General features: G+C 33.9%; 2 protein-coding genes across 2 annotated transcripts; both read right to left on the reverse strand.

Moving 5' to 3' along the window:
* Window positions 1-1680: 1680 nt before the first annotated feature.
* LOC149214494 (cytochrome P450 71AU50-like) lies at window positions 1681-3704 on the reverse strand. The gene is made up of 2 exons (XM_089390918.1): window positions 2750-3704; window positions 1681-2433 (listed from the first exon to the last, which is right to left on the reverse strand). Exons 1-2 carry the CDS (start codon window positions 3650-3652, stop codon window positions 1795-1797), a joined length of 1542 nt encoding a protein of 513 aa, XP_089247044.1. The 5' UTR covers window positions 3653-3704; the 3' UTR covers window positions 1681-1794.
* Window positions 3705-6717: 3013 nt separating this feature from the next.
* LOC149214495 (cytochrome P450 750A1-like) lies at window positions 6718-7589 on the reverse strand. The gene is made up of 2 exons (XM_089389410.1): window positions 7241-7589; window positions 6718-7079 (listed from the first exon to the last, which is right to left on the reverse strand). Exons 1-2 carry the CDS (start codon window positions 7587-7589, stop codon window positions 6718-6720), a joined length of 711 nt encoding a protein of 236 aa, XP_089245536.1.
* Window positions 7590-24338: the final 16749 nt, after the last annotated feature.

Here is a 24338-nt window from a genome sequence, read left to right on the forward strand (position 1 = left end):
GAGATGTACTATGAATCTAGGATGCTTGAGCCACACCCACTTAGCCAACAAGCACAATTCCACCACTTGGGTTGGTGCTTAGCCACCCACCTCCCCCAATGGCCGCAACTATATTCACCCACAAATTGAATACTCGGACAAGAGGGCTTCCCAAGTGGGCTGAAAAGACACCCCAAACAACACTATTTCTCCAAGTGAAATACTTAGCAAGCCCAAGGACACCTACTATAGTCTAAATTACTATCACCCTCCAAAAGGACAATATTGATAAAGTCGTGAATGAAAGAGGTCTGCAAAGAATGACCTCTCGTAATGCCCACAACGAACCAATGACTATGAAAGTACCGACTCAGAATGAGAAAATGATGAAATAGAAAGAAAGCCACTACCATCGAACACTGGCCATAAGCAAAGAATGAGAAGTAATTGAGGCTTGGGTGGGAACTTTCACTTACCAAAGTTATGTCGAGAATTTGAGACTTTTGGCTTCGAATGAGCATTGCAATTTGAATTGGCCCAAAATGTATTACATTTGACATCACAGGCCTGGTTTGCCCAAAATGTATTACATTTGACATCACAGGCCTGGTTTGCAGGCAACCCGGGCTCCTTTCTACTGGAGCCGACACTATCCTGCAAGTCACCCAACCAATGTGCCCACTGCACACATACCTTGCTTCACCAGCACTTAGTAAGCTCAAACCACTCAGACCAAAAGGCATGCATAGGTAATGGGCATGTGCATACTTAGTCTCATTAAAGCCCCTCACACTTCCTCCCATACCAAGACAACAAAAATGCCGATAATGCCCGCCTGTTGCCATATATAATAATCCTACTCCTTCTTGATTGTTCCATCCTTCCCTGCCACACATCTTGGCTGCTGCTAGAAATTTGAGCACACGTCCATTCACCCACCCCATCATGGTTGCTGCTAGAAATTTGAGCACACGTCCGTTCACCCACCCCATCAGGGTATATATATAGAGAGTCTTAACCATCATCTCTCAAATTTCAACCATCATCTATCAAATTTCTAGAAGGATGCAATTTTTTAAAATTTTGCACTATCACATTTCTAGAAAGATGCAATTTTTTAAAAATTTGCACTATAAAAAAATTTGACATATTTGATCCCTCATATTTGATCCCTTTGAGCAAGCTTGTTAAGATGGATCTATATTGACTTACTCTTAATTACTTCATCTCTATATAAATAGATCTTTATCTCTATATATTGTAAAATTAGGATGGAAATTGAATTTTTTTTTGTTATTATTATTTTTTAATTTGTTATATATATCCGTTTATTATTTTTAAATATAAAATTAAATGAGCATGTCTATTATAATATTAAATGACCATATATCTATGATATTGCAGTGTAACACTTTAACTCAATTATGGAAAATACCTTCCAAAAATGTATTTATCTCAAATATCATGAACTTTTTTATGTTTTAATTTTTTCCTTATTACTGTCAATAATTTGCAGAAATGCCCATACCACTGGAGTGGAATTCCATTCAAAGTAATAGTTAATTTGCTGAAATGCCTACACCATTTGGGTGGAATTTGTTCTGAAGCCATTCAATCTTCTAAAATTAATGACAATGAGCCAAATATATCAATTTGTTCGGAAGCCATTCAATCTTTTAAAATTAATGACAATGAGCCCAATATATCCGTAAAACTTAAGCAAAGGAATTGAAAGATAATACCCTAACACTCAAGCTACAGGGCGAAGACTTCATGCTTTAAACAAAAAAAAGGCAGGTAAAGGTTTACAGGTTGCTATGTAGATATTAAAGTAACCAATGGAAGGCGAGAAGTCGGAACGGCCAGGAGTTCAACAGCCCTCGGGACGGTGAGTCCAGTAAACTTTTCAGACATATCCAATTCCTCCCCAATCATCTCATCAGGAAGCCTCCAGTCGAAGCAGTGCAGTAGCTGCGCCACTGCAAACTCCACAAGAAGCGTTCCCAGTAGCTCTCCAGGACATCGTCTCCTGCCTGCTCCAAATGGGATCCACTCGAAGTTCTTAATTTTTTCGTCCAGGCAGCCATCCTGCATGAACCTCTCCGGCACGAACCGCTCCGGTTCCTCCCATGACTTAGGGTTCCTTCCTATAGCCCACAGGTTCACGAAAACGCGAGTGTTTCTGGGGATTTCATAGCCCAACACATTGCAGGCTTCTTCAGAAAAGTGGGGAATGGCAAGCGGCGCTGGTGGATGGAGTCTAAGCGTTTCTCTCACCACAGCTTGTAAATAAGGGAGGCCAGGAAGATCAGATTCACGCACCTTGCGCCTCATTCCAACAACACGTTGCAGCTCGTCCTGAAGCTTCTGGAGCACTGGTGGGTTCCTCAACAATTCGGACATTGCCCACTCTATTCCTACAGCCGAGGTGTCCGTGCCAGCAGCCAACATATCCTGCCCTTTCATCATAATCAATATAATTCATATCATTATAATCAGTTTTAGAAATTTGGATTTATTTACCCACAATCAAATTAGCAAAGCCTAATTTCAAAGGTGTCTCTAAGCAGTTACCTCCTGATCATAAAAGTGATCTTTGATTAACGAACTAGAACAACTCCCTTGGTGCTTTAATTTTACAAAATTTTATATAATAAAATATATGAACATTTATCAAGCAATTTCTATGACAAATAATTCATTTGAAAGTAAAAATAAAAATAATTCATTTGAAAGTAAAAATAAAAATGATACTCCATTTTTTACATACATAGAGGACGGCCTTTATATTGTCTCTGGTAATTTGTAACTCCATGTCTTTATCCGCAGAAGCTGCAAGCAAAACATCTACCAGATCTCGTGTGACATTGGGGTCATTCTGGGCAACGTGTTCGTCTACTATTTTCTCGAGGAACTCGTCTTGTATGCGATGTATTACCTTGACGCCTCGTTTGATACCTTGCAGATCCATCCACGCCAAGTATGGTATATAATCTCCGATATTAAAATCACCAAGCAGCAGAAAAGTTTCCTTGATCATTGCTATGACTCCTTTATTGCCAATGAAGTCGTGGTCAGAATACTTTCTACCGAAAGTCATCCTGCAGATTATATCTTTGGTAAGGGTCGACACAGTTTGGCCAATGTTTATTGGATGGTCTGAATTATTAGTAATAGATCGAATCATAACAGAGACTTCCTCGTTTCTTATAAAGCGGAAGTAATCCAACCGTTTGGAGCTGAGCATTTGTGAAACACAAACCTTACGCATTTGCCTCCAGTAAGGGCCATATGGAGCAGACGCGACGTCCGAATAATTATACAATAAGTAATTACCTGCAATTGTTGGAGGTCTGCTGGCAAAATGCAGATCACGAGTCTTCATAAACTTCCTTGCCATCTCAGGAGAAGAGATGACCAAGACGAGCTTGGAGCCGAAGTAGAGAGACATGAGAGGCCCGGATTTCAGAGACAGTGCTGCCAGTGCCTGGTGCGGAAGCCCTCCCAGTATGTAAAGCATATTTCCGAGGATGGGCAACGGGAAAGGCCCAGGGGGCAGCTTCCTGTTTCTTACCCTGACGAAAAAACTCCATGCGACCACCAAAGCAACCAGCGCCGTTGTGAATCTCAGACAAAACTCAACGTAGTCAGGAAGTGGGCATGCATTCACCATTATTAGTTACCCAGAATACAGCTCCACCCTCTGATCTGGTCTGGCAGAGCACAAATACATATAAGCAGCGTCGAAGTTGATGATAGTTAGTTAACAGAATTATTTTTCCTACAAGTGAAGCCCAAATGAACCTTGATTCCGTCGCATGTCGATGACTTACAGGGCAAGTTATGCCGCCGCCCTCTTCTCACATACAAAGTCGATTGGAAATATATAAAAATAATTGCGATTTCTCGATTGAAAATATATAAATATAATTGTTACTACTCAATTATAATGACATTTAACTTTATTAATGACCAATTCAAAAAATGCATAAATATAATTGTTATTAATCGATTATAATGACATTTAATTTTATTAATGACCAATTCAAAAAATCAATGGTGAGACTTTTATTATTTTATTTATTAACAACAGTGAAATATTATAATTTAGTGGTTAAATTTGTAGTGTGGATAGTAATGGTTGTCTATTAAAAAATTATCACTATTAAAAATTATGTTTTTTTAATAATTTGTTAGGTTATTTTATTAAAAAAATCAATAGACTTTCACTTCAATAAAATACTTTAATATCTTAAACTATTAAGACTATCTAATTATTTAAAAACCTCTCAACCGATCCAATATAAGTAATTTTAAATCATATTCTAAAACTCATCCTAGGAAATAATATATTTGAAAACCCAATTAATGAAACTATCTAATTATTTAAAAACCTCTCAACCGATCCAATATAAGTAATTTTAAATCATATTCTAAAACTCATCCCAGGAAATAATATATTTGAAAACCCAATTAATGAAATTATTTTTTTCTGAATTATGGTGAAGTTTGATTAATATTAATAAAAAATAAACTGAAATGGTCACTATAGTAATTATTTTGTTTTTAGTTGGAAAACAACGAGAAATTGTCTCCACGTGGTGGTTCAAAGAGAAAATAGAGAGGGTATATATTAGATTATTCGATATTTCTTAATTATATTAGGTAGGATTATAATTAACTTGTAATTTTTTTATAATTGGAAAAATACATTAATGAATGATATTTTAATGTTTATAAAATTAAAAATAGTTTATGGAGGTGTTAATATTTTTAATTTTTGGTTTTTTTGCAATTTAGTCTTAGTCAAATTAATGATGAGCTGGTTTAATTTTTTAATAAGAAATAGATGCTAACATATTGGTCCAAGTGTTATTGGTGTCTCTTAAAGCATCATAATCTAAAATCAAATGTTTTTTTTATTCCATTATTCCACAAGTGCAAAAGGTACACAACTGTTCTTCTCAACCTTCTTTTGGTATTTTCCATCATGTCCTTTCACACCGAAGTTGATGTGAGTTAGTTCTTAATTGAGCAATAAGAATTTGTTCTTTCCAGATAATGCGAGCTCCAATGTATTTTTTTGTAGTGGGGTTCAATTCCTCAACATAGTACTTCTTCTTTCTACCCAACTCTTCTTCTACTCATTTCTCATATAAGCTTACAAAACTTCTCCATCTCAAGATCCTTTACCTCCTTGCTATTTGCGAGACAAATATTGAATTAATATTCATATTTTGCATCCATTTGTTGTTTTGTCTCATCCATGATTTTTTCTTTCACTCATGCCTTTGTTGGAGATAACTTTAGGCTATCTACCTACTCCCATCTCTTCAATTCTTTTTAGATATTTTATAAGACGCACCATAGCAATTGTTGAAACTTTTTGTTTTGAATTTGCTCATGATCAAGCATTTTTGGATCTTCACAATTTGTTTCCATTTTGAGATTGGGGTATTGCTAACCCATAATTCACACCTATATAACATCATTGGAAAAAATGAGTCCAAAAAGCACTTTGACCATTTTCCGATCCCATAACAATGCCTCTCTGTATCTATTTTGGAGAGCATATAATGTTTTCCACCCTGCTAAAATCCTCTTCTTTTTGTAGTGCTCCCAATTAAATTTGTTGAAATCAATCCCAAGGTACTTGTACTACTTTACTTCTTCAAGAATGTTACCCTCAAAGAAGAATGGATGTTGGAGGTACTTGTACTCCTTTACTTCTTCAAGAATGTTACCCTCAAAGAAGAATGTATATTGGTGCTGCTTTCTTTTATTAGACAAATCTTCCTTTTATTAGAGAAAATCACTATTTTTGTCTTATTCTCCTTTACTTCTTCAAGAATGCTACCCTCAAAGAAGAATGTATGTTGGCTTTGCTTTCTCTTATTAGACAAATTTTCCTTTTATTAGAGAAAATCACTCTTTTGGTCTTATTGGTATTGAATAAAGTCGAATCCTTATAGTGTAAACAACCTGGTATAGGAAATGTGTAAGTATGTCAATGCTCAATTTGGAGTAGAGACTCATTGTACAACCTCATATCGGAAATGGGTAAGTATGTCCATGCTCAATTTGGAGTTGATAAGTGCCCCTCTTAAAATAAAAATAAAATATTTTTTAAATACAAAATCAATATCCACTATAATAAAAAAAATGAATATGTTAGTTCTCCATATGATATAATATAATTTCATGTAAAGTAATTAAAAACAAAAAAAATTTGTTAAAGATAATAATTTAATACTGTATATAATAAAAATATTCAAGCTAGGTTATCAATAAAATATTTTAATACCAACTAATATTGATATATACTTAAAAATATATTAATAACAAAAAAATCAACTATGTAAAATATTTTAATGTCAACTATGTATATATAATATATTGTTTTAAAAAAATTATATATATATATATATATATAGATAGATAGTGAAAAAAAAAAGTTTTTATGTTTAAAACATTTGAAATAGTGTTAGTGTTTTACAGTTTGGTCCTTTTTAAGTATATATATAGCATTCAAAAGTACTACTTAAGCAATGAAAAATTACACATTGTATTTTGTATTCTCAAAGAAGTTTGTACGTGAATAAATTTGCTCCCTCTCATCTCATGTTAGATTCATGCTTAAGATGAATCTATACTAATTATTTTGCATGTAATCAAATAAATTTTAATACTTTTAGCTGATTTTATTATTATTATTTCGAATTATATCTATATATATAATTAATTCTTTCTAAAGTAGAAGAAATATGCCGAAGCTGCAAGCAAAACATCTACCAGATCTCGTGTGACATTGGGGTCATTCTGGGCAACGTGTTCGTCTACTATTTTCTCGAGGAACTCGTCTTGTATGCGATGTATTTCCTTGACGCCTAGGTTGATACCTTGCAGATCCATCAACGCCAAGTATGGTATATAATCTCCGATATTAAAATCACCAAGCAGCATAAAAGTTTCCTTGATCATTGCTATGACTCCTTTATTGCCAACGAAGTCGTGGTCAGAATACTTTCTACTGAAAGTCATCCTGCAGATTATATCTTTGGTAAGGGTCGACACAATTTGGCCAACGTTTATTGGATGGTCTGAATTATTAGTAATAGATCGAATCATAACAGAGACTTCCTCTTTTCTTATAAAGCGGAAGTAATCCAACCGTTTGGAGCTGAGCATTTGTAAAACACAGACCTTAGGCATATGGAGCAGACGCGACGTCCGAATAATTATACAAAAAACAAGTAATTACCTGCAATTGATGGAGATCTGCTGGCAAAAAGCAGATCACGAGTCTTCATAAACTCCCTTGCCATCTCGGGAGAAGAGATGACCAAGACGAGCTTGGAGCCGAAGTAGAGAGACATAAGAGGCCCGGATTTCAGAGACAGTGCTGCCAGTGCTTGGTGCGGAAGCCCTCCCAGTATGTAAAGCATATTTCCGAGGATGGGCAACGGGAAAGGCCCAGGGGGCAGCTTCCTGTTTCTTACCCTGACGAAGAAGCTCCATCCCACCACCAAAGCAACCAGCGCCGCAGCGAGTTTCAGACAAAACTCAAAGTAGTTAGGAAGTGGGCTCGCATATCCCAACCCATTCCCCATTATGACTTACAATATCTAAGGCTCCACCCTCTCACACAACAGAAATACATACAAGGGGTGTCGTAATTGATGATCAGTTGGTTAACACAATTATTTTTCCCACAAGTGAAGGCAAATGAACGTTCATTCCATCGTATGTAGATGGCTACACGGCAAGTCTGCCACCGCTTTGTCCAGGAGAATATATATAGATAGATATTATATAATTTATTGAAGATAGACTCAAACATACAACAAACTATAAACTATAAATATTAATTTTTAATCAAACATACATAATCTTAAATTATATTCCAAAACTTATTTTAAATTAATAGTGTGGACAATTATGATGGGCTGCTACTCAGTCAACACCATTATTTAAGAAATGTTCTGTAAAGGGTAGACTTTTATTTCTATCAAATATCTAACATTGAACCATTAAAATAAATTCTTAATCAAGCATAAATTTTTTTAAATTATACCATGTGATCTTGAAATGATTTGGTGAGGTAGACTTTCATGCTATCAAATACCTAAGAATGTTGAACCATTAAGATTAATTCTTAATCAAACATTGACAATTCTAAAGTATACTCCAAAACTTAATTTAGTAGTGTGGATAATTATGATTGACCACTATTAAGAGTCAACACTATTATTTAAGAAAAGCAATTTTATCTTGGAATGACTTGGTGGTTTGTAAGAGGTAGAATTTCACTCATATCAAATATCTAAGAATATTGAAGCATCAAGATAAATTCTTAATCAAGCATAAACAATTTTCAATTATACTCCAAAACATAAATTAGTAATATGGACAATTATGATTGGCCATTACTAAAAGTCAATACTATTATTTAAGAAAAAACATGTGATCTTGGAATGACTTGTTGGTGGTCTGTAAAGGGTATACTTTCATTTTGTTGTATGTAGATGGATTACACGACAATTTTGCCACCACTTTGTCGAAGAGTGTATATATATATGAAAATTTATTATAGTTGACTGAAAATTTTGATAGTGTGGATAATTATGATTGAATATCATTAAAATAATATTTTTGTTATTTAAGATTAATCCTTAATCAAACGTTTGACAAGTTTAAATTATACTCCAAAACTTAATTTAGTAGTGTGGATAGTTATAATTGACCACTATTAAGAGTCAACACTCTTATTTAAGAAAATCCATCTTATCTTGGAATAACTTGTTGGTGGTTTGGAATGGGTAGAATTTCACTCATACTAAAATACTTAAGAATGTTGAACTATTAAGATAAATTCTTAATCAAGCATAAACAATTTTAAATTATAGTCCAAAACGTAAATGAGTGGTATAGACAATTATGATTGACTAAAACCATATTATCTTGAAATATGGTGACGATTGTAATTACTTTATTTATTTAAGAACAAAGAGAAATTATTTCCACATGGTTTGAGAAAAGTAAATAGTAAATAGAGAAGTTATATATATATATATATATATATATATATATATATATATATATATATATAAGATTTAATATTATGGCTTAACATTAGGTTTAAAATATTAGATTTTGTATTATTAGGTTTAAAATATCATGTTATATAATATTAGGATTTATAATATTAGGTTTATTAATATTGATATACCCATATAAGCTTATATCAATCACATTTATATATTTACTAATGTGATAGTCCATGTGCTTGATATACTTCTATCAACATATTAACTGTGTTTGAAAATGTGGTTTTGCTAATTTGATACTTCTCAACTATGGTGATGTGTAAGATTAGAATCAACTTCTCTTTTAAGTGTAAAAATACATCACTATATGTAAAAAAATGCAAATAAAGTTGACTTTATTATTATGTTTGTAATCCAATAAGTTTGGAGACTTTTTCATACGCAATGTGAATAAGTTGAATTTATTATTTTGTTTGTAATTGAATAAGTTTCCAGAATTTTTTATCATTATTTTGTACAAATAAAAACTATTTTATACAAACAAGAAGTGCTAAAATCTGGCAAAATTTATGAGGTTTTAATTAACATAAATTCTCATGAGGTGTAGACCAATTGGCTTGCTTGTGGTTTAGTTCCACCTATGTAACAAGGTAAGTTAAGATGAAAGTAGAATAGAAGAAAGGAGGAACAACATGTTAGATAAGTTGTATTTCAACTTGAAAATGATAATGATGTAAGAGAGTAGGAAGAAAATGAGGAATACCTTGTTAGATAAGTTGTAATTCAACTTGAAAGTGATAATGAAGTACGAAAGTAGGAATAAGTTTGGATAAACAAGGTTAAGAATTTATACAAATGATTTTCTTCCTACATTTTTTTTTTAAATTTTTATTTTGTTAATAAAATATTATTCCTTAGAGATGAGAGGAGTGTGTGGGTTCATTTTAGACCTTAGAGGAAAAAATTAAAATTCCTTTGCATGGGCATGATTGATGATTCAAATTGTCATAAAATCATCATCATTAGGGACTCAAAAAGTACAATGAGAGTGCGATTAAAAACCAAAGTCATGCCAATAAGGCAAAGAATCAAAAGTCCATCAAAATTCTATAAAAATGTGCCAAATTTAACTAAATTCAAATGGAAAGGAAAAGTGTACACCAATGTGTGTTTGAAGATAAACATAAACAATCCTTAATTTAGGTCTCATAGCCTTCATTGTAATTGACCAATAAGACAAGAAACACACAGAGTTAAGTGTTGTGGAGGACAATATATCCACCCTCCTCCATGATTACAATTAAGATGGGTGGGACAATGTAGGGCTTAAGTGATGTGACAAAATGAATTAGAGAGGACAAAGGATTTATGGTTTGAGTTTTAGTTTGAGCTACATAAATTAGAAGGGCCAACACATTAAGCTTAAAATTTGTAATGGAATTGGGAAGGAGGATTAGTTTAGAAGATTAATTGATTCCATCACTCAATTAGATATAAGCTCAATGAGAATAGTAAAGGAAGAAATAACAAGAAGGTAGTGACAAAGAGAGATTGGATAAATTTGAATGATGATGTATATGTAGTCATGGTGCATAAGTACTCACGATAATGTGTTTTTTTGTAATCTCATAAAAATGAAAAGAAACTATAGCTAGGCTTACTAATGCAAATAAGAAATACATTATGGAATTAAAAAAATAAATGTGCTTCACTTATAACCATGTTTTTCTCTCTATTTTGCCTTTAAAATTTAGACTATGCTAGCATGCTTCTCTGAGTTGGCTCCAAAGTGTTAAAGAGGAATAACTAGTTGAGCAAAAGCTGCTTGCTCTTCCAAGTTCAGGATATGGAACAAATCAAGAAGTCAACATTGATTTGACGATCTCAGATTTTGTGGAAAACATGTTTTCTTACATAGTTCAAAATTAAAGTTTTATTAGGTTTATTCGTTCACATTTACTCTTTTAGAGGAAGAAGAGTTGAAGTGAATAGAAAATAATAAAATGGTAATTTTGACATTTATAATCATGGAAAAGGAAAGAATGAGAAAACTACTCTTTTGTTGAAAAATTGATGGTGGCATTTTGATAACATAAACTATTGGTTTCTATTTAAAAAAATAGAGAAATATTTTTACATATTCTTTAAATTGTCAAGAAAATAAATAAATTAACTAAATAGAATGTTAGAGAAGATTAAGGTAAAATTGAAAAGCTTCAGAGAAGAGAGTGTTTTGAAAATCAATGGTGGGAAAGTGTGTTATTGGGAAATGGAGGCTCTAATATCTTAGTACGACTAGGTTAAGAGGTGTAAGGAATTACAACATAAAGAATATTAAAAAAATTAATGTCTTAGGGATTTACATTTTTTGCCTAGAACAATTTAGATAGTTTACCTCATGGTAGTTTCATTTTATAAAAATTCATTCAAGGAAAATTTTAAGGATGATTTTTTTTTTTTTTTAAATCTAAAAATATTAGCGAATATTTCTAATTTGTAATATGCAAACTATAAAAAAAGTGAAGATATTTTTGTAGAAATATTCAGATTTATAATAATTTTATATAATATATATAAAACTTTTACTTAAGCTAATTATATTTATAAATATATATATATATATATATATATATAGATAGATATATATATTAAAAAAACATAAAAAAATCAACCAATCTTTAAATATAATACACAATTTTTACAACACTACTTACTCACCCCTTATAATGTTGTGAGTTGTGGAAGGCATTACTATCATCTTGAATTCTACTTTTGATTTTTGACATGAAAAATGAATCACGGAGAATTGTGAAAATACTAATATGGACATTGTATCCAGATCAATACTAGTTTTCTGACGATATAATTACTCCTATAATCTGAGGCCTAGGTTAAGGTTATGTTAATAAAAAAGTTTATCTCATTAATGTTGGCCATGTTGGCCCCCGACATGGCAAGTGCCAGTGGAACTTGAGGTTTTGTAGTTATTCCATATGGCGAAATCACTAGTGATTAGCGATACATAGGTACATGCATGTATATAAATATATATACACGTTCAAAGGACAAAACTTGTTAGAAGAAAAGTTTTTCTATTATATTCATCATTGGTGTATAATTAGTTAGAAATTAGAATATTTGACCTTAGTCGAGATTCTTAATATTATATATTTGTTTTTGTGTGTATATATTTAAACTAAAAATGCATAATATGAAATAGCATTTTAGTGATGAGAAAAGACAAATTCCAAAGATGGTTGAGATCATTTATGTTTGAGATATTATTTTTGGGATTATTTGGGTAGAGTAAGTTAGTGATCTATGATTCATATTTATGAGCATTAGTTTTTATTGACTATTTTTCTCATGATTTTGAATAGTTCACTTAGCACATAGCTTATGATGATGATGATGATGATGGTGGTTAACGTCCACTGAGACCAAATTGGTCTATCGGACCTACAATTTTCTTAATTTTTACTTGTCTGGCTCCTCGTCTTTCTTGGCGAGATTGGTGTTGTAGCTTTCTTTCTTTTCTCTACGGTCTTCCAACTTTCTTTGTCTTGCATCTCCTTCATCTCTTCTGGTTCTTGGGACATTGGTGTCTTAGCTTCGCGATCTATAGTCGGAGAAGTTTGGTTTAGGAGATCTGTTTTGCTGTTAACTGAAGATTTATTTTCTGTGGTATTCAAATCCTCATAACTGTTGATTTGCTGGGGCGGGCTTTCTCCTTGCTTGCTTTGAGAGTTGTTTCCTTCTTCCTTGATTTCTTGTGACTCAGAGTTTTCTCTAGAATATTCTTCTTTGATGACAGTGTAGTGTTCTTTTTGTGCTCCTTCCCACCATGTAGATCTGTGGTGGTTTTTTCTAGCAAAATTTTTCTCAGAGGCTTTTGGGCAATTTTTGGCTAGATGCCCCGTCTCAAAGCACGATCGACATCTGAAGAGGACACTTTCATAATCAAGCTTCTGGTTCCACACATAGTCTTTACTTGTTAGGTTTATTTCAGCTGGGAATCCGGTGCTGAAATCCATTTCCACACATATGCGTGCATAGGTGGTTCTGGCATATTCCTCTGTTTCTGGGCACCTGCAGTAAAATTTCCCAATTGCATTTCCGATGGCTTTTAGCGAGGAGAGATTCCAGAGATGCAAGGGTAGGCTTGGCAATCTCACCCAAATTGGTGCTGAGGTTATCACTGTTGTAGAGGGATCGAATGATGGGTTCCATGGCTTCATGAATAGGCCTGATTTTTCCCAAAACCAAGGGCCGGAATCTAGAATACATTGTCTGCTTTCAGGATTTTCAAAATCTACTATAAAGAAACCTCTAGCACAGGGGTAGATATTAATTTCATCAGAAATGATAGGCTTCCATACCTCCGAGATCCAATTGTGGAGTGCTATCAGCCGCGGCCAAAAACCATTGAACCGGCAAATTAGGGCACTTTCGGAGAACTTCAAAGCTTCATCGAGTGAGTCCTGGACCACTTGGATAGTGGGAGCTGGGGCTTCACTCACGATATGGGCAGGAGATTGCCCTCCAGAGGCGGATGAGCCACCAGTGATTTTTGCGAAGCTCGGAGCCATATTTTACGCAGATCTACACCAGATCGAAAACCAAACCGCAGATCTGAAAAGATCGTCCCACTCAACCGCAGATTACAGTTCGATCATAAGAGATACGAGCCGCAGCTCTGAAGAGACACGAGATCTGAAGAGATACGAGCCGCAGAGCGATTCACTTGAGGTTTCAGCGTCGGATTCCGAGATACGAGCCGCAGCTCTGAAGAGATACGAGCCGCAGAGATCTGAAGACGAGATCCGCAGAGCGATTCACTTGACGTTTCAGCGCCGGCTTCCGACTAATCAACAAGGCTCCATCAAAAGTTCGAACACGCATCAGATGATGCTCATAGGTGTGAATAAGTTGGTCAAATTAAAATTAGTAGAAAGAAGCACATAGCCTTAATCATCACCTCCAAAATTTCTCCTGATATCTAAGACTTAGAGAAAATCACCCATATTAAGATTCCTCTAACTCAAATATACTTAACCATAAATTTTTCCACAATCAAGCCCATTTAACTTGTAGACTCCATTTGTGAAACCATTCTCTTAATAAGTTTAATGTATATTTAATTAAAACATTTTCGTTGATATGAAAAATCTATATAAGTACTCTTTTTGTATGTTATGGTGAACGTAAGACTAAGGAGACTGCAGCTCGGTTTCCATACATTGATGGAGATTATTGGCTGGGTGCTGTTAAGGATATTTTAATGCAATTTAAAGGTTTCCATACATTGATGGAGATTATTGGCTGGGTGCTGTTGAGGATATTTTAATGCAATTTAAATAAGAGGAAGAAGATGAAATAAAACACCACAAATACAAAAAGGCTAGTACAAAGAGGTCCTCAAAAGCTACTACACACAGAGCTTGTTAGCAACGGCTCCAAGAATGCTATGCTAATGTAGAGAGTAAAATTTTTGTGATTGGCTTTCTCTTTTAATATTTAATTAATGACTTGGTTAATAGGAATATATTATTCCATTTTCATGTCCTTGTAAGTTGAATCGTGATGTCTTTTTGCTACTTAATATTTGTTTGATGTACATTTTCAACTTGGGCATATAACTATGGAATGAAAGAAGAATTTGTCATGGTTCATTTGCAACCTTGCATGCACACATTGTTGTTTATTTGAGTATTTTTGTTTCGATTGTTGTTTCGTTGAATATTTCACAATCAGATTAATATAGGCACAGTCTGTTTAATTATAAAAAATTTAACGAATCATCAATCGAGATAAGCTCAAAGTGGCTGTCGCTAAGTTTCCAGCCAATGCAAGAACTTCCAGTTTTTTATATTAGTTTGACTATTATCACACTGTAAAAGTGGTAATTAGGTGGAAGCTATATGTGTTTTCAATCTCGTCGATAAGCAATATTTGTTTTGAAGTCCAGCCTTCGTGATATGGGTTGAATTTAAGTAAAGTAAGTTGAAGATGGATTTTATTGATTTATTTTAAATGTTGATTATAAAATTATTTTGATATGATTAATTGGAAAGAGAATCTCATATAAGTAACAATTTCATCCTACAATGTTTTGATTTATTTGTCTATGTCCACTTAATTCATGCAAATTATTTTTGAAACCTAATTTTCCCTATGAAATTGTGTTATGTCTCCCCCGGTGCTGCTCCTTGCACTCTATAATTACACTCGATGATTGTTTGCAGACCATGGACTTCGATCCCTGTCTATGGCCACCATTCAATGAATGATACTTACGCTCATGGAACTGGTTTTAAGTTTTTCACTGTTATATGATCAATATGACTACTAAAACAAAATCATTAAACCTCCTAAATGGACTCATCGGTTTGTTGTGTTTATTTGACCCACCCGCGATGACAGTGTATAAATTATTCTCTGGGATCTCGACCTTGATATATATATATTGGGAAACTTTTTCATGCTTTAAAAGCATTTATATAGACATTTTTTTTGTATCAAAATAGTTTTTATTTAATTAAATTATATTAAAATAATGTTAGATTATAGCTTGCATGGTGTGTTAGGATATAAAATATATTATAATTTTTTTTTAATTAAAAATTAAATTTTAAACTTATATATGGTAGTGGATAAAGGCCAAAAGCTATGGAGTTTTGCTGTTTGGAATCAATTTAGAAGTAATCCCACAAGTGTTCTCTAATAGATTTTTTTTTCTTTTTAATATATAATTATAATTATAATTGGTCAAATACCCACTTCTAATTCTTTAAAAGCCCAAGCAAAGATTTCTCAATAAAAAGTAAGAAAGAACCGACCAATACCATTTGACTACGAGAAAGCAGAAAGAACAGAGCAACTAAAAATTTAACAAAAAGAGATGGCGTTGTAGATTGACGTCAAATTTGTCCTGATAGTTGGAATTTGGATTTTTTTAAAAAAATATAAAAGTAAGAGTGTTTTACAGTGGAAATGGATTAATACCATTTAAAATTTTGAAGTTTGACTGTTGCAATCTAGAATTCCAAAAATATTGATAGCCATAATTTAGATTTTCAAAAATTTCCAATTTTTATTATTTTCTAGACAAATCTAAAGCCCCGATAGAGGAAAAATATTTTAGAAAAAATCTTTTAGTTCTTGAGCTTCACATTGGCAGTTGTGTATCACAAATTTTTTAATAAAATGGTAATCATAAATCCGCGGTGACTACACTTAATGAAAATGGTCCCAAAAGGTGCAAAGAGAGGTATATAAGATTGTTAAATTGAAAATATTGTATTTTGGTTTCTATAACGAAGCAAATAATAAGTGAACTTTGGTTTGGAAGATTGGATTTTGGATGATGCAATTGTCCTTGAGCTTCACATTGGCAGTTGTGTATCACAAATTTTTTAATAAATTGGTAATCATAAATCCGCGGTGACTACACTTAATGAAAATGGTGAAGACAACAAAGCAAATTTGCAAGTTTTCATAGTACATCATAGATCACTTTACTCAAAATGATAATGCAAAATAAGACATAAAACATTCTATCTATGAGTTTGACAATCTTCTGTATATCTAAACAAGTTTTGCCAACCTAAATTTACTTCTCTTGTTTTTCTCTTTTGGCCGTGTCACACACCCATGTGTCAATTATATTCATAATAAAAACAAATTTGAAATTAAATAGAGTAATTACATTAGTAAACGTTTACCTTAGTACTGTAAATCTTACCATTCCAACTTTTACATCTCATAATATGTAATATGGAATGGACGTTTATGTACTATCCAATCGAGTCGTATCTATATAATCTTGGAAAATATAATATATACCATGATTGGACATTGGTGTTGCGTTTCAACTAAGTCTGCTAGATCATATTTACAAACATTCAGACCATGATTAGTTTATATTGATGGATGTCAAACTGTAACTTAAGCTATGGTATTTTAATCCTATCATATCATTGAACCAGGGCATTAATATTCCATCCGTCATTATTTAAAGTTGTATTAACTCTATTGGCTGATGCGTCGGCCCTAGGTTTGGTGGTAATGCACCTCTGGAGTCTTTGACTATTGTACAACTATGCCATCGACCTCGGGAGCAACTCCTCATTCCACGGTCTTCAGTTGTCGAGTCAAATCGGATGGTGGTGGAGATTCTCAGGGTTCTATGCCACCAATGTTGTTTGGTTGCCTTCGCATTTCATCCTTTCAGGATTATGCATTTCACATTCTGTAGAGTGTTTTCCCTATGCACAGGTAGCTATAGATCTAACCTTTGACATTTAATGGCATTTGCTTCCATCTTGGTTCACCCTTGTCATGCTGTATTTTCTAGCCGACAATGGTTAATTTTGACAGGCACATTCGGGTTTTGGTTTAACTCCTTGCTGTGAGGAGGGTTTTTACATGTAGCTCTATTCCAGGTAATAATCTTTTTTCAGTTGTTTTATAATGTTCGTATGTTTCCCTTCTTTTTATTTATATGCACAGTGATTAACCATGCATTGCTCCGCCCAGGCCATATGGAGGGTTTCACAGTTGATCATGTTTTGGGCGAGGTCCTGGAGCTAAAAACCCCTGCTCGGCTAGCTGGGTATGACGATGGTTATTTAAGCCCATCCACTGGGTATTTGATTTTTTCCCACTAATATTTTTTAAGGGTTTTGAATTTGTGGTTTTGGGTTCTATGGAAAGTGATTCTTGTGTAGCATAACTGTTAACTCCACTTGCGTACATCTGTCTATATTTATTTTCATTATCTGCAAAACTTCATTGTTATTAAGAGTTTGCTTTTTTTGAGGGTGACTTAATTTCTGTAATAACAGCGGCCAAAACACTGGCCTAGTTCCGTTTTGCGCCTTTCTGGTTAATGGTTTTGTACTGGTTATCGACTCCGTTAAGAGGGTTCCTTTTCATTTTATGTGGCTGACTTATTGAACATTAACAGTTCTTATTTGACATTTTAATGTAATTGTTCAATTTATATCTTCTATGTAATGTATTGGTTGGTAGAAATGCGGTTCAACCACTTCTCAGATATTAAAGTCTAATCTACATTTTTAACTTGCATTGCCTACAAAGCTATGAGTTTGGTCATGCATGAAACAATAGAGGAAATATTTACATGTCACAAGTCTTGATTTCCACTCCATTTCGTTCTGCTTGTTGTTTATAATGTTTCTATTTTAGACTGGTCTGAGTTCCTAAATTTCCCTCTTTTACTCAGTTTGAGTGTCAATATGATGTTTCAACCACATTCTATTTTTCCTGCTCGTATTCTGGGTTTTCCTTTATGTTTATAGAAATTGAGGTGCATACTAATTTCCTTTATATTTTGTGGAAAATCTCGACATATCTAGATTTCCTATTCTGTTATGTTGAAAATTGTCAGCATATCTAGACTTTTGTATGACCTGTGGACTTTAATGGAATATTAACTTTGTTTCTTTCTTGGTCTGAGTAATTCTCTTCTTATAAATTAGTTCTTCTACTCCCTACCCAAATATTGTTTTGTTATTATTTTTAAATTAGGCACATAAAATTTCATATTGACTGTTCTACATAGAACACGTAGAACTACCCATTCTATTTCTAGTACATCTGTTAGCAAACAATCATTCATTTAATCTCTAGTTTCATATAACATACCTTTACTTATATAGTATGAGATTTCACTTCTCTGGGATGTGCTAGATTCTAGTTTTGATCTGTAACCAAATCTTGATCTGCTTGCCTCTTTTCCTCCCGACCTTGAGACTGTTGTACCAGCTAGTCTCCCCCTATGTTGTTCCTGGGTGCAGAAACTATCTTTTATTTTGAGACCACTGCCTCACTTTTTACAACTATCTGGTCCAAACCAAACTTAGCTATAGAAAATTTCGTGACATCTCAGTTCGTGATTCCTCCTTTTCTTTTCTCTTGCTTCACTCTTTTTTTTTTCTTGATCCCATATACCCCTATCCTCTTGATTTTTCTTGAATAAATCTTCAAGAAATTAGTTAGGGACAGGTAACTGTCAGCTTAACTACTTTAACATATGAAAACAATATTTACATGTAACTGTTATTTCATTTCTACATAATTTAATTCAATAAAATAGTTTTGTAACTTAAAATAATAATCAGTTTGTTTAATTTGCAATAAATTAAATATTTACATTGGCTGGGGATATCACATCTTTCCCACCAAGATTAAACATCATCCTAATGTTTTTCCTCTAAAAATAAATTCGAAAAGGTCTCTGTCATAACCCGTTCATCTTCCTAGGTACCCTCCTCTGACCCATAGTGCTTCCATTGCACTTTAACTTGGGTGATAATTCGTTTCCACAACGTTAATTTTCTCTGATCGAGTATACCTAGGGGTTCAACCAAGAACTCGCCTTCCAGTTCAACCTATACAGAGATAGATAAAATTAATTTAGTCCTTTTCATTATTAATCAACCTATTATAATATGTCCTAATTATTATGTATTTTTTTTCTAATTTACCTCAATGTCTTGACAATTAATTATATGGTTAGGATCATATATGTATTTCTTAAGTACAAAAATGTGAAATATGTAGTATATCTAAGGGGGATTGTATGGGGTACAGAGGGAGGTACTCAAGAGAATAATGTAATAATGTGATGTGTGACAGTTAATAAATAATGTGGTTAACCCACATTATGTAAGAGACCACAAGTAGTTAGGAATAATGTGATAAGCCGTTTGTATTAGATATGTGGTATTAAGAGAATCATGGTAATGGCGCATGGTATTATATGTATGAATCATATATAGAGGCTAGAGACTCCGCTTAGAGAGATGTCAAGGAATGTTGTATGGACAAGCATATGACTTGTGGAGTGTTCACCTTCCTTAAGGAGTAATTGTATGGTGTTACCCTACCTTAAGGGTTTGATCAATAAAGAAGCATTTCTATATTTTGTGTTTGTTTACAGTTATTGGGTATATTGACATCATTTCACATATTTCTGGGTCAGATCTATTACAAGTGGTATCAGAGTATTTTCTTGAGCAAAGCGGAGAAATTGTTTTTGTTGTTTTTGGAGGAAATTTTTGGGGCGGCGAGTTTGCAGATCATATCTATAACTTCTGGTGCAAAATTTGAAGAAAAAAATATAGATCTAATTTTTTTGTGAAATAATACCCAATTAAAAAAAAATGGCCAAATCGGAGTCCAAATGAGGGAGATATCGCTGATTTAAACATCAATTGTGTTGCAAAATTTTTTTGACGAAAATTCGTGGACGATGGATATCCAGTTAATTTTTGTCATTTTTGTGGGGAATTTTGAGAAAATAATTATAGATCTGAGATCCTCTTAAAAATTTACCTAATTTCAAAAAAAAAATCGGCTGAATCGGAGTCCGGATGAGGGAGATATCACTGATTTAAAATCAACTATTTTTTTTCAGAATTTTTTGTGACGATGGGACAGTTGCAATGCAAATTGGAAATTCCAGTGCCCAGATTGGGATATCTATCACATGTGAAGATGCAGAGTGATTGTTCCGTGTCCAAAAACAGGTCATAATAAATATTATGAGCAATATTGCCTGAGCTGTGGCCACTTCAAATTTTCGTCAAGTAAGTGATTTTTTTCAAACCCTCTTCGTGGCTTATAGCAAGATGTGTTTTTCAGGAAAAGATGATGGCCTTGCTATTGAAGAATTCATAAGCAGTGAAAAGTTCTTATATAGTAAAAAGTGGAAAGATTTAGTATGGCTTGGTTTACAGGATGAGGCTACCAAATGGTTTAGATCACTTGATAGCAATAAGTTGTACAAACTTTTAGATGAAGAGCTTGAAAGAGTCTTTTTAGATAAATGATCTCATGCTAGAAAATAGGAGAATGAGACATGTAAGGGGTTATTTTCTAATGGTATCTTCTTATTATAGGTTCATGGGTGTATTCAGAAAGATAAGATAATTTTGTCTATCAATCCTAGTTGCAAGTATAATTTTATTAATATTCATTTGGCTAAAACATTGCAAGTCCCAACCAAACAAATGGAGCACACATAGGTTAATAATGAGCGGGTGCAAGTTTATAAAGATTTAAATATTTCTATAGATAAGTATGTATTGCATTCTAATTTTTTTGCTTCAGATATGGCTAATGTGGATGTTGTTTTTGGATACCCTTGGATGGAATCTATTGGTACTATTAATATTAATGTGCAGAAGAAATTCCTAAAGCTCTGATATAAAAAGAAGAAAATTACATTGCAGGATATTTTCATTAAGACCCAAGCAGAGATTATGGAGGTAGAATCACAAAGCCCTAATGGCACTGACACATCGGATGATGAGCCTTTGATGGTCGACAACCAAACACAAACATCAAACCAAGTACCAGAAAAACAGGTAGAGTCCAAGGAGACTGAATTAGAAAACGTTACAGGTACTGATACATCAGATGAGGAATCCGTGGTTGAAGTAATATTGTAAGATAAGAAAGATTAACAAGCACCACAACATGTACGAGATACCAATCAGGCTCCATTGGGTGGTGAATTAAAGAAAGATACACCGTTGGTTAAAATGACAGCATATCACCACCCACATCACCCCGCAAGAAAACAACCAACCCGATGGCAACAAATTAGCCACAAGGACAACAACCCCTGCATGACAGATAGAGAGGGGTGACGATCTACCCACAATACATCAACACATAATAGCCGCCAGGGTGAACTTCCATCTCAAGCGAGTGAGGCACCAGCTAGATTGAGGGTTCACCTTTCTCTTGGATGGTTGGATGCACTTGCATGGTACCAATTGACTAATCTTTTGAATAGATCTTATTATTTGTGTTCTTCTTATGTTTCGGGGATGAAACATATCTAGGGGGGTGGAAAAAAGTATACCTAGGGGGGATAGTATGGATTACAAAGGGAGGTATCCAAGGGAATAATGTAATAATGTGATGGGTCATAGTTAATAAATAATTTGGTTAACCCGCATCATGTAAGGGCCCAAAAGTAGTTAGGAATAATGTGATAAGCCCATTGTATTAGATATATGGTATTGAGAGAATGGCCCATGGTATTGTATGTATGAATCATATATAGAGGCTAGAGACTCCCCATGGAGAAATGTCAAGGAATATTGTATGGACAAGTATATGGCTTGCGGAGTGTTCTCCTTCCTTAAGGAGTAATTGTATGGCGTTACCCTACCTTAAGGGTTTGATTAATAAAAAACAATTTCTATATTTTGTGTTTGTTTATAGTTATTGGGTATATTGGCATCATTTCATATATTTCTAGGTCAGATCTATTACAAAAGACATTATGCACACAAATATGACTGGGTAGGGCAAGCTGGTAAGCCACTGGCTCGATTTGAGCCAAAATTTGAAAAGGATCACAGAATCAGGGTGCTAATTTAGCACATATGGTCCATTGCAATGTACTTTTCTTGGGTTGTACCTAAACATAAACATGATCTCCCACTTGATATTCCCGAAAACTTCTCTTCCAATCAACAAATTTTTTTTTCCAGTCCCGAGCGGCTTTTAAATTGGAACATACATTTTTAACCATTTCCTCCATTTCTTTTAACATATCCGGTCCTAGCATCAATCTGTCCTCTGGACCACCCCAGCTCAAGGGTGTTCTGCACTTACATCCGTATAATACTTCAAATGGACTCATCTATAAAGATGTATGGTACTCATTATTATAAGAAAACTCTACCAAATGCAGGTAGTCCTCCCATTTAGATGGCTGATGCATTACATATGTCTGCAACATATCTTCTACTATTTGATTTACTCGCTCATTCTGTCCATCCATCTGAGGGTGATAAGCAGTGCTAAAGTGCAGTTGTGTGCGTAAACCTTCAAATAAAACTTTCTAGAAAGCTGAGGTAAATTTCGCATCACGGCCAGAAATGATAATCTTGGGTATTCCATGTAATCTAAAAATGTTTTGAGTAAAAATGTTAGCAATTTGCACCACCTTGTAGGTTGACTATACTGATATGAAATGAGCAGATTTACTCAACTTGTCCACTACCACCATTATTGAGTCATTCTTATTTTTAGACTTGGGTAGTCCCATAATAAAGTCGATGGATATGGTCTCCCATTTCCATTTTGGAATATGCAATGGGTGGAGTAATCCCGCTGGGTGACGGTGCTCTTTATTCACTTGCTGGCATTCCAGACAGTGGGCTAAATATTCTGCTACCTCCTTCTTCATACCGGGCCAGAAAAATTCCTTTCTAAGAGCAGTAATCATCTTCTGGTACCCGGGGTGGTCTGCATACAAAACCTTATGATAGTCATCTAACATTAAATTTTTAAGATTTTTCTGATTCAGCACATATACTCTTTTCCTATAAATCAGTAAATCTTCTTAATTTACCTCATATCCCAGTTGCTTTTCATGGCTATTTATAATTTTTCTTGCTACCGTAAATGTTTATATTCTAAATCCTGCATTGTTGCTTCTCTAATTTTCTCATAAAAAGTAGTTTGTGACTCGCTGAAAGAGACCTCATATAAACAATTTACCTTTCGACTTAAGGCATCTGCGACTCGGTTCTCCTTTCCTTTCATGTGTTTGATTTCAAAATAAAATTCGATTAGGAATTCAACCCAACGAGCTTGCCTAGCATTCAAAGTGGGTTGTTTGAAATAGTTTGTTAGACTATGATGATCAACCATTAACAAAAATTTATTACCCATCAAGTAATGTCAACACATCTTCAAGGCATGGATGACTATTGTCAGTTATAAGTCATAAGATGAATATTGTTGCTCGTACTCCTTAAGCTTCCTAGAATCATAGGCAACAACCTTTCCTTCTTGCATTAATACACCACCTACACCTTCCTTGCTGGCATCTGTACAAACCACATAATCTTTATTGGGATCAACAATGCTCAAAATGGGTGCGGTAGTAAGTAAATGTTTGATCTAATCAAAACTTCTTTCAAAATCCATGGTCCACCTAAAGGTTTTTGCAGAGAGCTAATGGGGTATGATATCCTAGAAAAACCTTCAACAAATCACCTATAGTATCTGGGTATACCCACGAATGATCTTATATCAGCCACGTCTTTTGGTACTGGCCAATCCATGATAGTCTTTATTTTCTCTTGGTATACAACAATTCCATCCTTGGTAATGACATGTCCTAAGAACTGGATTTGTTATTTAAAGAAATCACAATGACTGTACTTAGCGTACTGTTGATGTTCTCTTAAAACTTGCAGAGCAATACGGAGATGCTCCTTATGTTCTTCTATGTTCCGAGAGTAAATCAGTATGTCA

Source organism: Pinus tabuliformis, chromosome 1_1, assembly GCF_031772625.1.
Source record: "Pinus tabuliformis cultivar Carrire ecotype Pingquan chromosome 1_1, CPIR1, whole genome shotgun sequence".
Taxonomy (NCBI): Eukaryota; Viridiplantae; Streptophyta; class Pinopsida; order Pinales; family Pinaceae; genus Pinus; species Pinus tabuliformis.

Bases quoted from the DNA above. Each gene is read 5' to 3' on its own strand.
- LOC149214494 (XM_089390918.1), bottom strand. From the start codon at position 3,652: ATGGTGAATGCATGCCCACTTCCTGACTACGTTGAGTTTTGTCTGAGA. The intron at 2,434-2,749 runs GTATGTAAAAAA...ATGAAAGGGCAG, and splicing joins ATATAAAGGCCGTCCTCTAT to GATATGTTGGCTGCTGGCAC.
- LOC149214495 (XM_089389410.1), bottom strand. From the start codon at position 7,589: ATGGGGAATGGGTTGGGATATGCGAGCCCACTTCCTAACTACTTTGAG. The intron at 7,080-7,240 runs GTAATTACTTGT...CTAATAATTCAG, and splicing joins CAGATCTCCATCAATTGCAG to ACCATCCAATAAACGTTGGC.